The sequence below is a fragment of the Hemitrygon akajei genome, chromosome 22 (genome assembly GCF_048418815.1).
Source record: "Hemitrygon akajei chromosome 22, sHemAka1.3, whole genome shotgun sequence".
NCBI lineage: Eukaryota > Metazoa > Chordata > Chondrichthyes > Myliobatiformes > Dasyatidae > Hemitrygon > Hemitrygon akajei.
The window spans coordinates 52,802,952-52,818,618 of NC_133145.1; the positions used below are offsets into that span (position 1 = coordinate 52,802,952).

Below are 15,667 nucleotides of genomic sequence, written 5' to 3' on the forward strand. Positions count from 1 at the left end.
CTGCTTGACAGAAGCTCTCCTTGAGCCTGGCAGTAGAGGCAAATGGACAGTCCATGTTTCAGGCCAGGACACTGCATCTGGACTGAAAGACTTGAGGGCTGACAGCAAGTACGGAGAGGTGAGGGGAAGAGCTGACAGGTGATAAGTGGATCCAGGCTGGTGGGGGGGGGGGATGACAGGCAGATGGAGGAGCAAAGAGAGTGCCAGAAGCTGGGAGGAGGTGACAAAGGGCTGCGGAAGATGGGAACTGATAGAAGGAGGTGGAGTGTGGAATCAAGTAAAGGAAGTGGCCCCCATGCTGCTATTCCCACTCTCCATTCCTCCATGTGATCACCATTCCTCACCTGAATCAATCTCCATGCTCGTCCAGCTTGCAGCTTGCTGCTCCAGGTTCCAGCATCTGCAGTCCTTGGGTCTCTGCTCTAAGCCTCCAACCAGATTCCCCACACCAACCTCTGAGTTTCCAAAAATTCTCCCTCTGACATCAACCAGATAAGCCAAGACACTCTACATCAACACAAATTCCATGCAACGTCAGCAGAGCTGTCACCCTTCCCCACTGTTCACACTGGCCCAGAAGCCCAGGTCTTCCCATTGTGGCTGAAGGTTGACTTACCGCCATGTATGGTTTGCAGCCTGCATCCATGGTTTTAGCCACCGAGTCCACCAAGTAGCCACTGATGCCAAAGTCACACATCTTAACTTGGCCTTGTACGTTAATGAGGACATTGGACGGTTTCACGTCTGAAAGAAAACGCAACAAGCTGATGAGTTCCCAGAAGTGTCCAAGACACAGTTAACAAGATGAACTGGCCTTTCTTCCACCTGAGTGGTTTTGGGGAAAAGATTAGGTGTTCTAAGATAAAAACAAAAGAACGCTAGAAATACTCAGAAGGCCAAGTAGCACCTGTGGAGAGAGAAACAGCTACTAATGCAGCATTTCCACCATTCTATAATCAGCTTTTCAGCATCTGCCATTTTTTAGCCTACTAGGTATGCAGTGGCTACTCGAACAAATCATCACCGCTTAAAGACTAAGTTGATCTTGTATGACGTGCTCTCCAATCCAATAACAAGGTTTCAAAGTCAAAGAACAAGTTTGATGTTTTATTAAGAAATCAGCAAAACAAACAATTTTGAAGCGATAAAAACTAATGCAACTAAGACTAGCAATATAACAAAATAAACAGTCTTAGTGTATTAATATGGATAGCAAACAGGTACATGGCTCCTATAGGTTGGTATTCCAAGAGCTTGTTTTGACCCACAAGAAACTGTGACCTGCTTTAAAAAACAAATTACCTGAATCACAGAACAAAGCATCATTTGTAAGCTCTTAAGTACACAAGGTATAAGGGTTTCACATTGCAAACAAGCTGCCAACAGGAGTCCCACAAATAATGTGCGTGATTCACTGAATGGTAGCATCAGCAGAAGTAGTTAACACATGGAAGCCAACAAACCGAATCTTTAAACTCTCTTGTCAACTGGTTCCATATTAGAAAGTCAGACTGCACCATCATTACTTCCTGTTCTCAACTGCAAGTTGTTATGACAGTTCGGTGCTTAAATGGATTCAAGTCAGGCACGTACCTCTATGTATCACAGACAGCTTACTGTGTAGATGTTCCAATGCTTTCACAATCTGCAAAACAAGCCCAGTGCAATTAGACCACGAGAATGCAGACTGGTGCAGAAGCACCATTTGTTTCCTTTACTGCTGTGGGATAAAACTGACTGAACAAATCTGACAGACAGAATTAGCTTAATGCAAAAATAGAGACTTCAGCCAGAATGAATGAAAATGAAATCCATAATTGGGTCAGGTTTTCATTAATTATATTCGAGCTGGGTGTGTTGAATTGAAGCAAATTGAAATTCCATCCGGACAACTGGAAAAAAAATCTGCCTAGAAATTGGATGGCATCCTTTCTTTGACACACTGAAACTTTGAAGCAGTTAGAACTGATGCCAAATTGGATTCACAAAAAAAAAAATTCATTAAAAGCCAAGCAGAAAATGCTAGAAACACCCAAGCAGGTCAGGAAGCATCTGTGGAAAAAGGGAGAGAGTTATGGCTGCTTGTAAGACTAGCATCTACCCAACTCTTGATAGCCGAGAAGATGGTGGTGAGCAGTGTTCTTGAACCACTGCTGGTGAAGGTGCTTGGGTAGGGACCTCCAGAATTTAAACCCGACGCCAAATTTGGAATTCCAAATTTGGAATGTGCCTTTGGAAGCTGCGGAGATGAATAGCTGCGATGTGAATCGTAGATGCTGCTAAGGAATGAACCTGGTTCGATCTGCCCATCACCGCATCCCTAATTGGTCCTACCTATCACTTCCACCCCACCTCCATTGATCCACTGAGTTTTAATGAATTATTATTTATTTATTGGGATAATGTGTGGAACAGACCCTTCCAGCCCTACAAGCCACGTTGCCCAGTAACCCCCGATTTAATCCTAGCCTAATCAACCTACCAACCAGTACGTCTTTGGACTGTGGGAGAAAACCAGAGCACCCAGAGGAAACTCACTGAGAGAACTCCTTACAGACCGCAGCAGAATCTTTAAGCTTCGGTTTCTGTTGTTGTTCTGCTTCTGTACTGTTTCTCTCTATTACGTTGAGTATGGAAGCTCCAAGATAAGCTAATAAAAAGCACAGCTGTGATTAACTTCTTTACTTGTGAAAAAGGAAAGCTAATTCTCATTCATCTGGGCTCTCACTGTTTAGTTTGAGTGGTTGGAGGTGAACTGGCACGAGATCCCACACCAAGAGAGGGCAGAGTAAAACTACTGGGAACGTCCAAGCACCACAGACCACAGAGATGATCACTCTCAATATTTACTCCACATCTAACTCTTAGAAGAAACAAAATCCAATTTCTAGGCAATTACCTACTGTGCAAAAAATCTATAAATCTTAAAGAATGTTTTCTGCAGTCTGCCAGCAGCAACACTCAATCCATTAATTTAACGGTGGGTTCCACCAATAGGTGTTCTTGGAAAATAGCAAAGCAGGATAAACAACATTAGAGAGGGACTTACAGATACTGCTATCTTTCCTAAGATGTCTTCCGGAATGGTCATACCCCTGTCTATGACCCCTTTGTAGAACTTGTCCAAGGAGGTGTCCATTAACTCCATGCAGATCCACACATCACCCTATGACAAATGTAATGAGAACACAAGGATATAAGAAATAAGAGTCAATTCAGCTTTTTTTTCAGCTTACTCCCCATTCATCAAAACCACAGATTCTAGCTCATGCTATTTTCCTGCATAATCACCACATCCCGGACTCCTTTATGCCCTGATATATATCAATCTCTGCTCTGAATGAATAGAAAGACTGAACCTCTATAGTCCTTCAGGGTAGGGACTTTGAAAGGCTCACCACTCTCCAAGAAATTTCTCCTCATCTCAGTACTCTTCTGAAACGTTGTCCTCTGTTCCATCCCGGGAAACAACCAAGCCTGCCGAACCTTTGTATGCTTTTATGGGATCTCCTCTCAGTATACGCAATACAAAACGAGTATATCTATTTGCTCCTTATATCAAATCCCCATCAAATCCAAATCTATCAATCTTAGGAAAATCAAATGAAGCTTGTGTCCGCCCTCGATGGCAGGTAATTCCCTTCCTTAAGGAAGGAACTGTGCACAATACTCCAAATAAAGTCTCATCAAGGTCTGTGCAATTGCAGAAGCTTTCAATAGTCTCACACGTATGTGCAAAATAAAAAAACTATCAACACTGGAGTTGATGTCAAAACTATTCATGGTTTTCATAGCTCCTGGGCAAAAGGATGCACAGACCAGCTTGGCAATGACCCAATAGCAGATAGCAGCGCAGACAGATATATTCAATCACAGAATAGTAACAGACTCAACTAAAGAGTGGCAAACAGATTTGGACATAGGCAAACATGAACTCATCCACTTGGGACCTTCAAAGTGCAGAGCAGTTTCCAACAGGCAAGTACCAGACACATTTGGGCAGATGGGGTGGATGCCTGACTACAAACATCATTGTCTATACCTCTCCCTGGGGTCATAATGATCAAAAAGGCTAATCTAGTGTTAGTCTTTCCAATTCAGCTGACTTGATAATGTAGAGAGACGGAATTTATTCTACCAGAACGAGAGTCAGGAACTGGGCAACTCGTCCAAAAGGTTTAGCAACCAGCAGTTCTGGAGTGAAAAACACAAACCCTTCCATACATGTTCTTCCACACGCTTCCTAACATATAGCACATCCCAACATACAACACGGCCTTCCACACACTTAACATACAACACAGCCTTCCACGCGCTTCCTAACATACAACATGTCCTTCCACAATTCGCGCCCTTTCACACAACACATCCAACACTCAACGCATCCTAATCAGAATCAAGTTTAATATCACTTATACAGGTCATGAAATTTGTTTTCCAGCAGCAGAAATAAAAACTATAAATTATAGAAAGAACTATATATATATATATAAAAATAATTAAGTCGTGCAAGAAAGAAAAGCTAAATAGTAAGGTGCTGTTCATGGGTTCATTGTCCATTCAGAAATCTGACGGTGGAGAAGAAGCTGTTCATGAAATGTTTAGTGTGTCTTCTGTACCTCTTCCTTGATGGTAGCAATGAGAAGAGAGAAGGTCCTAGGTGATGAGGTCCTTAATGATGGATGCCACCTTTTGAAGATGTCCTGGATGCTGGGGAAACTGGTGCCCATAATGAAGCTGGCTGAGGTTACAACTTTCTGCAGCTTTTTCCAATCCTGTGCAGTGGTCCCCTCCATCCCAGGCAGTGATACAACTAGTGAGAATGCTCTCCACAGTAAATCTGTAGAAATTTGCGAGCACCTTCGCTGACATAACAATTCTCCTCAAACTCCTAATGAAACATAGCCACTGTCATTCCTTCTTTTGTAATTGCATCAATTTGTTGGGCCCAGGATAGATCCTCAGAGATGCTGACACCCAGGAACTTGAAGCACTTTTAACTTCTGATCCCTTGATGAGGACTGGTATGTTTTCCTTCAACTTCCCCTTCCTGAAGTTCACTATCAATTCCTTGGTCTCAGTAACGTTGAATGCAAGGTTGTTGTGGTGACACCACTCAACCAGCTGATCTATCTCACTCCTTGATGCCAAGGATCAAGGATACCGTTGAAATTCTGACAACAGTAGTTGTGTCATCAGCAAATTTATAGATGACGTTTGTGCCATGCTGAGCCAGCAATCGTGAGTGTAGAGTGAGTAGAGATGTAGGATAAGCACACACCTTTGAAGTGGGCCAATGTTGATTTGCCAGGAGCCAAAGGTGGAGGATACACAAAACTGATCTACACACACACACACCTCCCCACCTCCCCCCCCCCCCCCCCCACCCCCCACAACACAATGCATCTTTCCACAAAACCCTTCCACAATAACTTTGCCTGGAAAATAATTTCATCAAGATGTCGTCTGCACTGGAATGTCTCAGTGATGAGGAGGTTCTGGATGAACTGGAATTGTTTTCCTTAGGACAGAATAGGCTGATGGGGGAGTTGAATCATGTAGGCTGTGATAAACCTTTCCCCATGGCAGGAGTCTAAAACTAGAAGGAAGAGTTTTAAGGTTAAGAGTAAGAGGTTTAGAAGAGACCCTAGGTAAAATTCTTTCATCCAAAGATCTTCTAACACTGCCTGAGAAGATCTGAAAGAGCATCTGAATCATGAAGGGACAGCAGCCAAATAACCAGGTACTGGTAAATGGGATTAATGTAGAGTACTGGTCACCAACCTTTTTAAGCGCAAGATCTCCTACCTTGGCTTTAGTAAAAGGCAAGATCAACCCCAGATCAATTAGTTACATGCATGCGCACTGGGGCAGAGAAGACCGGAAGTAAAACCCCGCAACCTGGAAGTAGAAATGATGTATAAACACTAGGGGTTCCCACACTTTTTTTGCACCGCGGACCAGTTTAATATTGACATATTCTTGAGGACCGGCCGACGGGAGGGGGAGGTGTTAAACACAACGGAAATACAGCGATACTTGAAGCAGGTTCCTTATGTCCAGTCTATTCCGCAATTTAGTTTTCACAGCTCTCGGCACTTAGCTTCTGTCCCGCTTGCTCACATTTTTTCCACTGAAAAAACTCAACTGGTTTGTCTTTAAGCGCTGGGTGCTTGGACTCAGGGTACCGAAGCAGTTTTGAGGGCTTCATTGCCTCATTAGACAGCCTCCGGGCCCGAACTCCAGCCTCCCGGCCACCTGCCACCAACCGCCTTGGCCAGGTGCGGCTGGTTGTGGGTGGGGTGAGAAGACAAGGTAAGGGCAGGAGGTTACCGTGCCAGGGCCGCGGCGGTCGCAGTCCAGAGAGAGCGACCGACCGAGCGAGGAGAACAACAAGGCACCTGCCTGTCCCCCTTGTAGGATCTATAGGCCAACAAAAGTTTGTTTCAGTAGATCACAGCAAGGTAGCTTGCTTGATACTTACAAAACGCTGAGCCTGAATTAGATCGTCTGCAAATATTTTAGCACCAGCTTCCCCACGAACATTTGGTGTGGTGTAAACAGGTTCAGAGGCAGTGCTCCAGGCCAGTAGCGACGGCACCTCCCACCGGCCGCCCGAGGCCAACCAATAATCCCTGGCATGAGAGTATCACTGCGTTTAGGCGACTGATGACCTCACGCAGGTTCAAGTTCAACAGTGGGCGTGACAGGGAATGAGGAAAGGTGCAGCTGACTCATATCGTTTCCTCGCGGCCCGGTGGTTGGGGACCACTGAAGTACACTGTGTAGTGTGTGGCGGGGGAGCTACACGCAGGCGCACTGAGCAGAAAGAACAGAACTAAAACCCCACAACCCAGAAACAATCTCTCAACAGTATCTGTGTATTTATTTTTCTCTTCTTTTGGGGATCTACTGGGGAAGTCCCAAAGATTGACTAGTCGATCGCAATTGACAGGTTGGCAACCACTAATGTAGAGACTTGGTTGGCATGGACGTGGGTGCTGCACATCTCCAACATACATACACATGGAGGGTAATGGTCCTTGATAAATGCAGGTGATGGTAGGTCAATTTATTTTTTGATATTAAGGGATATACAGAAAAAAATGAAGATAATTTATCAACTAGTAGGTTACAGGACTGGCTTAAGGGGTAAACAGCTACTCCTGGCCTGATGTTCCAGGTGGACTGCAGGACATACAATGAGTACTGTTTCCATGAAATCTGGGCATCTAGTGGCACTTTCTACCAATCAGACCAAGTGGATGAGGAGCCACTAATTCTGCAAATCCTGACAAGACACTTGACCACGTGAGGCTGTTGATTTCCCTACCTCTCGAAAAAGTGCTCCGTAGAAGGTAACGGTGAAGGGGCAGTCGACGGTGCGCATGGAGATATCAAGGTCCATCAGTAACCGCTTTTGCTCTTGGCTGTTCACTGTGGCGCGGATCCTCTGCAAAAGACAAAAGACAGCTGTCACAGCGGAGCAATACGCTTAGAGCTGGTCCTCACACCGAAATAACAGGCAGCTTTTCTCTGAGATACCATCAGCCAATATCAATCAATCGAGATTTGCGCTGTGTAAAAGCAATGCTCGACTTCCTAATCATTTTTATGTCAATTAATGAAATTGCTTTTCACATTAGATAAGCGACATTAACTTAAGTATTCTTCATCTTCACACACACACACACACACCCCGCCCCCCCACCACTTTTCATTGTCCACATTTGGGGAAAGTCTGTTCCACTCAAACAAGTAATTAGCATGAAGCTTTAAGCAGGGTCTTAGGGTATGGACAGAATGGATTGACCAGAATGGTTCTAGGAAGGTTAGGAAGGTAGAACATACACAGTGGATAACATGATCCTCGGCTGAGCTGTGAAATGGCCGGTGTATAGGTCCAGATCAACTAGAGAAGTGGGCAAAGGATGGCACCATTTTGATGGGACAGGAGCACCTCTATCTGTATGATGTTAACGTAAAACTCTACATCAAGGGTTCCCAACCTGGCGTCCACACACCCCTCAGTTAACGTTAGGGGCCCACGGCATTAAAAAGGTTGGGAATTCCTGCTCTAAAGCTAATGTCATTATCATCACCTATTTATTAAAAGATGCCATCGAACAAATCTGATGAAGTGCAGTCTGGAAGGAGTTATTCTACAGAAATAGATACAGACCTTTAGTGGACAATAACAAAACATTCTCTCACTCTCCTTTACCATTCTCTCTCTCCTTTCTCACCTTCTCCCACACACGCATAAACACCACACAAAAATGTTTATGAAGTGTACGATATATACTGAATTTAATCGGTTTCAGTGAATACTCAATTTACTATAGTCCATGTTCCATTGAGACTCTCTGGATTATTCACTTAAACCAGGGGCTTCCAACCATTTTTATGCCATGGACCAATGCCAATTAAGCAAGAGGTCTGTGGACCCCAGGTTGGGAATCCCTGGCTTAAAGGATATTGCCTCTATACAATTGATTGATTGGGCTAGAAACATCCCTAGAGATGTGCATAAGTAATTATGGACAGGAACTTTGGCACTTAAGTCAATGGAACTGAATTTCAGAAGCTAAGTACAAAGTTGCAGATTTAAGAGAGATAAAACTTCCACCCCTTGATCACTTGTAGAGAATACGCAGTAAATCATAATCCACAGTTCAAGGACTTCATGAAATTTCATGATAAACTTGAGAGCGCACTGAACTGCGATATTTGTTTTTCTTGATGTGAAGTGTCTTTCAGTGTTAGAAACTGTTACCACTGACCACAGTGGGTGGATAGGGAAGGTGAAATTCTGCCAACAAGGACGAGGCAACAGCCAAGGCACCAACTGATGCTAATCGAGGGCTTTCATAACTTCTTCTGTGTTTTCTTGATGCAACTTCGTGCAAGTAGAGAATTCTAGCTAAGTGTAAAACAGAAACAGAAAATGCAAGAAACACTCAGCAGGTCAGGCGTGAAAGAACCGGTACTATAAATTCCAATTAAGAGAAATGCTCATCCGTGAGGGGTGAGGGAGAATTAGAACAAAGGGAAAGTTTAACAGTTCCCTTTTCAACAGATGCTGCCTGACCTGCTGAGAATGCCGGAAGTTTTCTGTCTTTAGTTTTGATTTCTACCTACGTGTAAATTGTTTCCATTAGCAGTTTCTGGCTTTTAGAGAAAAGGAGATAAAAGAATCATAGTCAAAGAAAAACGGATTATCACAAATGTATTCTAACTAGTTGCATCACCACCTGCTATATATATGCGCCGAAGACTTTTGCACAGTACTGTACATCAGAATTTCTGGAAAAAAAACTATACATGAATAAAGAACTGACAAACAACCGAAGAGCAAAGGACAAATTGTGCAAGTAAAAAAATAAGTGAGAGCATGAGTTGTAAGGCGTTCTTGAAATAAGTCTGTAGGTTGAGGTGAGGGAAGTCATCCATGCCGGTCCAGGAGCCTGCAGGGTAATAACTGTTCCTGACCCTGGTGGTGTGGGACCTCTTCCTAAACAAAGGCGGGCATAAAACCAAAATGCAGCCTAGGTAAAGATGTTTAAGCAAGTAAATGGGGGGGGTGGATTATGGGGAATGTAGTGAGTGGTCACATCTCCTGCAGCTCATTTTTCGAGATATGAAAGGAATTTCACAGAATTTATTTCTCTCTGAGCCAGCCCAGAGTCGGTTTGATTTAATTAATCCTTGCATGTCAGGAGTGATTGTACTGGAAGGGATAAAACAGAATGCTATCAGAGCTAACGGGGTTAAAGTAAGATCACAAGTTACAGAAATGCAGCATGCAATGCTTTGAACTAAAAAAGGGCGAACTGGGTGATGCAAACAAGATGTTTGAAACCATCGAATGAAACGGCAGATGAGATAATAGAGAAGGTGTTCCATCTAGTGGCGAACCCCAGAACAGGACTGCCTTTGAGAGTGAAATCAGAGTCACAGCTGAGAATAAAGGGTATTGGAAATCCAAACCCATTTCTGAAAAGGTGGAGAAAGACGTCCTCTACCTGGACGAGGGCTGGACGACTGGGGCCAGGAATCGGACTAAATACCCTCTACTGCCTTTGCCCTGCACTGGTCCTGCGGGCTGAATGGCTCACTTCTCTACTACTGATTTCTAGGATCCTTATGAAGCTTCAGTTTTGACATCAAGGGATTGACATCAGGCAAGTATATGGAAGAGCAACACACAAGAAGCTGGAAGAACTCAACAGGTAAAGCAGTAAAGAAAAATTTTAAGTAAATTTATTATCAAATTACGTACACTATGTGTCACCATGTACATTCATTTTCTTGTGGACATTCACAGCAGAACAAAGAAATACTACAGAATCATTGAAAAGCCACACACAAACACTGACAAACAACCAATTTATTATTTGCAAACTGCAAATAAAAAAATAAAATAACAGATAAATCAATCTATCATAATCATCCGGATATATTATTATAGGACAGCTTACTTAATAGATATAGCCATTCCAAACACACATAATGTACAGAAATCAATAACTGAAAAACACCAGAGATGTCAAGGGTCAAGTTTTTTTTTAAATGCACTGCGTGGTGAGTGCGTGAAATGGGCTGCTGGTGGCACTGGAGGCAGATGTGATAGGGTCTTTTAAGAGATCCCTGGATGGATACATGGAGCTTAGAAAAATAGAGGGCTATGGGTAAGCCTGTGTGGCCCGTGACCAAGTGGTGAAGGCGTTGGACTAGCGATCTGAAGGTCGTGAGTTCGAGCCCCAGCCGAGGCAGTGTGTTGTGTCCTTGAGCAAGGCACTTAACCACATACTGCTCCAGTCCACCCAGCTGAAAATGGGTACTCGCAAAATGCTGGGGGTTAACCTCACGATAGACTATCCGGGAGGGAAGTCTCATACTCTCTGTCACTTCATGCCACGGAAACCAGCATAAGCACTGGCCTGATGAGCCTACAAGGCTCGGGACAGACTTTAACCTTTTATGGGTAAGCCTAGGTAGTTCTAAGGCAACGACATGTTCGGGCCAGCTTTGTGGGGCGAAGGACCTGTATTGTGCTGCTGGTTTTCTATGTTTCTACATATGCTGAATTAAAAGAGGAAACTGAAAGACTATGGAATATGAACAAGGTATACATTGTCCCGATATCATCACAATAGCATTAAACAATTAGGTCTACACAGCAATATTTATGTAAATCTTCAGAAAGCCACAATACTAAGCTCTACTAGAATAGTCCAAATGTTCCTAGCAACTGATAAATGTGTAATCTTGGCTATAGCCACCTCAGGTTTTACCAGCTTGAGCTGAGAAAAAAATAGAAATAGATAACGTTGAGAATGCAAGTTGTAGAGACCTTGAAAGTGAGTCAATAGGTTGTGGAATCAGCTCGGTGTTGAAGTGAGTGAAGTTATCCACGCTGGTTCAGGAGCCTGATGGTTGAATGGTATACTGAGGACTTGCAACAATTAGATTAGGACAGACTCACAGATGAGTCACTGACTGAAAAGTGGAACAGGCCCAAGGGGCTGATTGATTACCCTGCTCCTACAGATTTGTCTTGCCTCAAAGCAAGATGATAGCGCGTGGAGAGTTACACGGTAAACTGGACTGCTGAGTGAATGGAGAAGATTCCCTGCGCTCAATGACCTTTAACCCTTATTAATTAGGGTGAACAAAATCAGCTTTCTCTGCAACAGTAAAGATTAGTTTATTTGTCACATGTACATCGAATCACCGAAACAGAGTGAAAGGCGTCATTTGCATCAAATTGTGCCAGTGTTGGGGGGGGGGGGGGGGGGGGGCGCGGTCCGCTTCTGATGCCAACAAAGCATGCCCACAACTCACTAACGCTAAATGTACGTTTTTGGAATGAGGGAGGAAACTGGAGCACCCAGAGGAAACCCATGCTGTCACGGAGAGAACGTACAAGTGCCTTACCGACAGCAGCAAGAATCGAACCCCACTGTAAAGCACTAACTGCCCTACCGGGCCACTCCCCCTTCCCCAGTACTGTGTTAGTAATCAGTTTATTATGCTGGCCGATAACTCCAATTGTGATTTTACTCCATTTGCAAGAGCAACTCTTGGATTCTTCAGTATTTAATCTGATCACTTGGCTCTAATCCTCCCCAACACTGCACAAGGCAGCCCACCTCGGTTAGAGATTGTTGAGAAAAACCACTCATCCCTCATTTTCTCTTCATTCTTCAATGACCTAAACCTCGGAATGGTCTCGATTATCCTGCTAGTAATTTTTTCCATTATCAGAACATCTGTGTTTTCTTAACAGCTCACCAACACAAGACAATTTCCACAAGAGAAAAACAGATAAAGAGCCAGAGACAAGAAGATGATGCTACTTCACCATCTGAAGTGTCAGAAGGGTGGACAATAGTTACAGAGCTATTGTGGTGCTCATTTAGTGAAAGGTGGAGAACCCAAGACAGGAGCCCAACACTATACTTTGCTAAACAACTCATGGAACAATTAGCCACATGTATTGCAACGAATGAAATTGAGTGCACGTGTAGCATAAAATCCTCTCGCTAAACAAACTGTAAAGAGCACTGCATTTCCACTCCCATCTTCTGTATTCATTCCTTGAGGTTCTTCCATTTTCTGCCAAATTTAAAGCCAAGCTTTATTTGGGATACATACATCAAAACATACAGTGAAACCCCCCCTCCCGGTTTCACCTATCACCTGGTGATTCTCTGTTCCCTGCTCCCCCACCTTTTAAAACTGCTGCTCAGCCTCTCTTCCTCCAGTCCTGCTAAAGGGTTTCGGCCCAAAACGTCGACTGTACTCCCCCCCACCGCCACAAATGCTGCCTGGCCTGCTGAGTTCCTCCAGCGCTCTCTCTGTGTGCGTTGTCCGGATTTCCTGCGTCCGCAGATTTTCTCTTGCGAGTGAAGCGCGTGGTTTGCGCCGACAAACCGCGCAGTCGGAATACGCGCTGAGGACAGCCCACAAGTGTCGCCGCGCTTCCAGCGCCGGCAAAGCACGTCGACGACTTATCAACCGTAACCCGCACGTGGGAGAAGACGAGAGCACCCGGAGGAATCCCACTCCTCCACAGGGAGAGCGTACAAACTCCCCATTGGCAGCGGCGGGAATTGAACGCTGACTGTGAAGTGGCACACTGAGGTAAAGCAGGAGCTTCCAACCATGGAGCCTTACCGTTAACTGACAGGGTCCATGGACCCTGCCTTAGAGCCTCAGCCCTGGCTCGGTTGGCTGAACACATGCCACACACTCTCCCCCCCGCCCCCACCAACCAAGAGGTTAAGCATTCCATGCCAAACCCAGAGACAAACACCCGTGCTGACTTCAGGGTATAGAGGGAGGGCTGTGCTCTGGGAGGCACATTCTTTCAGGTGCAATTAGGTATCTGCTGGAGGAACCCCGTGGGTCATCTGTGGGAGGAAAGGGATTGTCCACGTTTCCGGTCAAAACGATGCATCAGGTCTAAGAGGGGAGACGGTCAGGATAAAGAGAAAGGCATGGTGAGACAGGAGTTCGAGGTGATTGGTGGACTGAGGAGGGGTGACTGCACACCTCTTCCCTCCCCTACCTAGCACAACCTATCATTGTACCCCCCCCCACCTTAATCCACCAATCACTTTGGACTCCTGTCTCACTGCACTCCCCCTCTCAATCCTGCTCCAGGGTTTGGTCCCGAAACAACAATTCCTTTCTCCCCACAGATGCTGTTCACCGCTGGTGTACCTCCAGCAGGCTGCTTGTTACCACACGATCTTTCATATCACACATTAACACTAGACACCGTGAGAACTGAAAGAATGGAGGAGATAGTGCAACAGTTTTCTCAACACTTACCCTTCAAGCCAGTAGCAGGGTGATGGGAGTAAAGAACGACCCCTGCCAGAGGAAGCTGTAGAGTCAGGTACAATTGCAATGTTTAAGAGTTACATAGACAAAATGCTGGAGGAACTCCCAGCAAATCAGGCAGCATCTACTATTACTATTACTGCCTGTTACGCCGCTACGAAGGTCCTCTATCTTTGGTGGTATTCAGGGCTTGCTTCATCATGCAGTGACTTGCTCTCAGTCTTCACTACTGCCAGTCATGCAAGTCCCAGCTGGAGACTCAGGAATACCGTCACACTCAGATGCTGAAGGATTCTTCATTGCTGTTTCCGAAACAATATTTTTTTTTGACCAATCGGTGTTGTTAGCCCTGAGCTGAACCCCCGAACCTGGAAGACCGGTGGACCACTCTTAGTCTGGCCTCTACCCTTTGACCTGTTTGTCATGGGTGACCCCAACTCCCTGACTCTAGCCAAAACAGCTCTCCGGGACAGTGAGGCACATAAGCGTCCAAACCTTACGACAAGGCTGTGGTCCTCTTGGAGGGGCAGCATCTGTGAAGAGGAACAAATAGACGTTTCAGGCCAAGACTCTTTATCAGGACTGATGAAGTATCTCAGCCTGAAAAAATGATTGTTTATTCCTCTCCACTGATCCTACCTGACACCTTGACTTCCTCCAGCATTTTGTGTGCGTTACTCTGGATCTCTAGCATCTGCAGAATCAGTTGTGTTTACAGAATTTAAAAAGTAGTCGGACAGGAACGTGGATAGGAAAGGCCTAGAGGGCTAGGGAGCAAATGCAGGCAAATGGAACAAACTTAGACAGACATTTTAACCAGCATAGCTTAGATGGGCTGAAGGGTTTGGTTCCATGCTGTCCAACTCTCTGACTATATTTAAGAACCACCTCAAATCCAGATCCACTGCACAGCATTCAATGGATCTTCTTAGTCGCCTCCTTTCTTACAATTCCAACCACACTTCAGAAACCATTAATACTCAGAGTCAAAATACATTTACTATCAAAGTACGTATGCAGTATACAACCCTGAAATACGTCTTCCCACAGACAGCCACGATACAAAGAAAACCCTAGAACATGTTCAAAGAAAACATCAACCCCACCCCCCACCCCCATGCACCAAAAAAAGCCAAACTGAGCGAATGGCAAAAAAACGAGCAAAAAACGGAGAATATAAAACACAAAATTGAAAGAGCCCATGCATATTCAGTTCAGTTCAATCCTAAAGCATTATCCACAGGTGAGTTGTTGGCTGATTTCTTCAAGCTATTGTTATGATTCCACAAACATTTTGCACTTTGGATGTCCCTCATATTTCCATAAGAAATTGTGCAATGGCCTCCAGAGGCATTTTTATATACTTTGTTTTACTGACCATTGTAAAAATGAGCTCTAGTACAGGTGTGTGGTAGAATTGACGGGGATGTGGGGGTGAAGAGCTTAAAATGAAAATAAATTGAGAAATGGAGGTGATCTGTGGGCCAACATACCTGATAGGCTGAATGGCCTTTTCATACACTGTGAGGAAATATGAAGTTTGACCAGAGGGTGTGGGGGGGGGGGGGGAAGCTATGCCTGCTAAGCAGAAGAATCAGTGCATAAACAGGTCTTCCGAGATAAGCTGCAGGAAAGCCTAGACCACACTCAGAAACAGTCCTGCCCTAAACCCTCGCTCTGATACCCACCACCGCAGAATCTGCTCAACCACCAGAGAAAAACCATTCTGGCCAGATTTCTAGTTGGCCCATCATAGAATGACCATTCTGACCAGACCCCGGGCTGGCCTGTGCCATATGCTATACACATTAAT

General features: G+C 44.7%; 1 protein-coding gene across 3 annotated transcripts in view; it reads right to left on the bottom strand.

Moving 5' to 3' along the window:
* LOC140714725 (dual specificity mitogen-activated protein kinase kinase 6) overlaps nucleotides 1–15,667 on the bottom strand; it is an 80,886-nt gene that overhangs the window by 48,790 nt on the left and 16,429 nt on the right. For all 3 annotated transcript variants that reach the window (XM_073026235.1, XM_073026234.1, XM_073026236.1), the window contains 4 exons: nucleotides 7,334–7,453; nucleotides 3,050–3,166; nucleotides 1,594–1,645; nucleotides 617–744 (listed from right to left, as the gene is read on the bottom strand). In XM_073026235.1, the coding sequence (XP_072882336.1) occupies nucleotides 617–744; nucleotides 1,594–1,645; nucleotides 3,050–3,166; nucleotides 7,334–7,453 (417 nt within the window). The remainder of the gene's footprint in view (nucleotides 1–616; nucleotides 745–1,593; nucleotides 1,646–3,049; nucleotides 3,167–7,333; nucleotides 7,454–15,667) is intronic.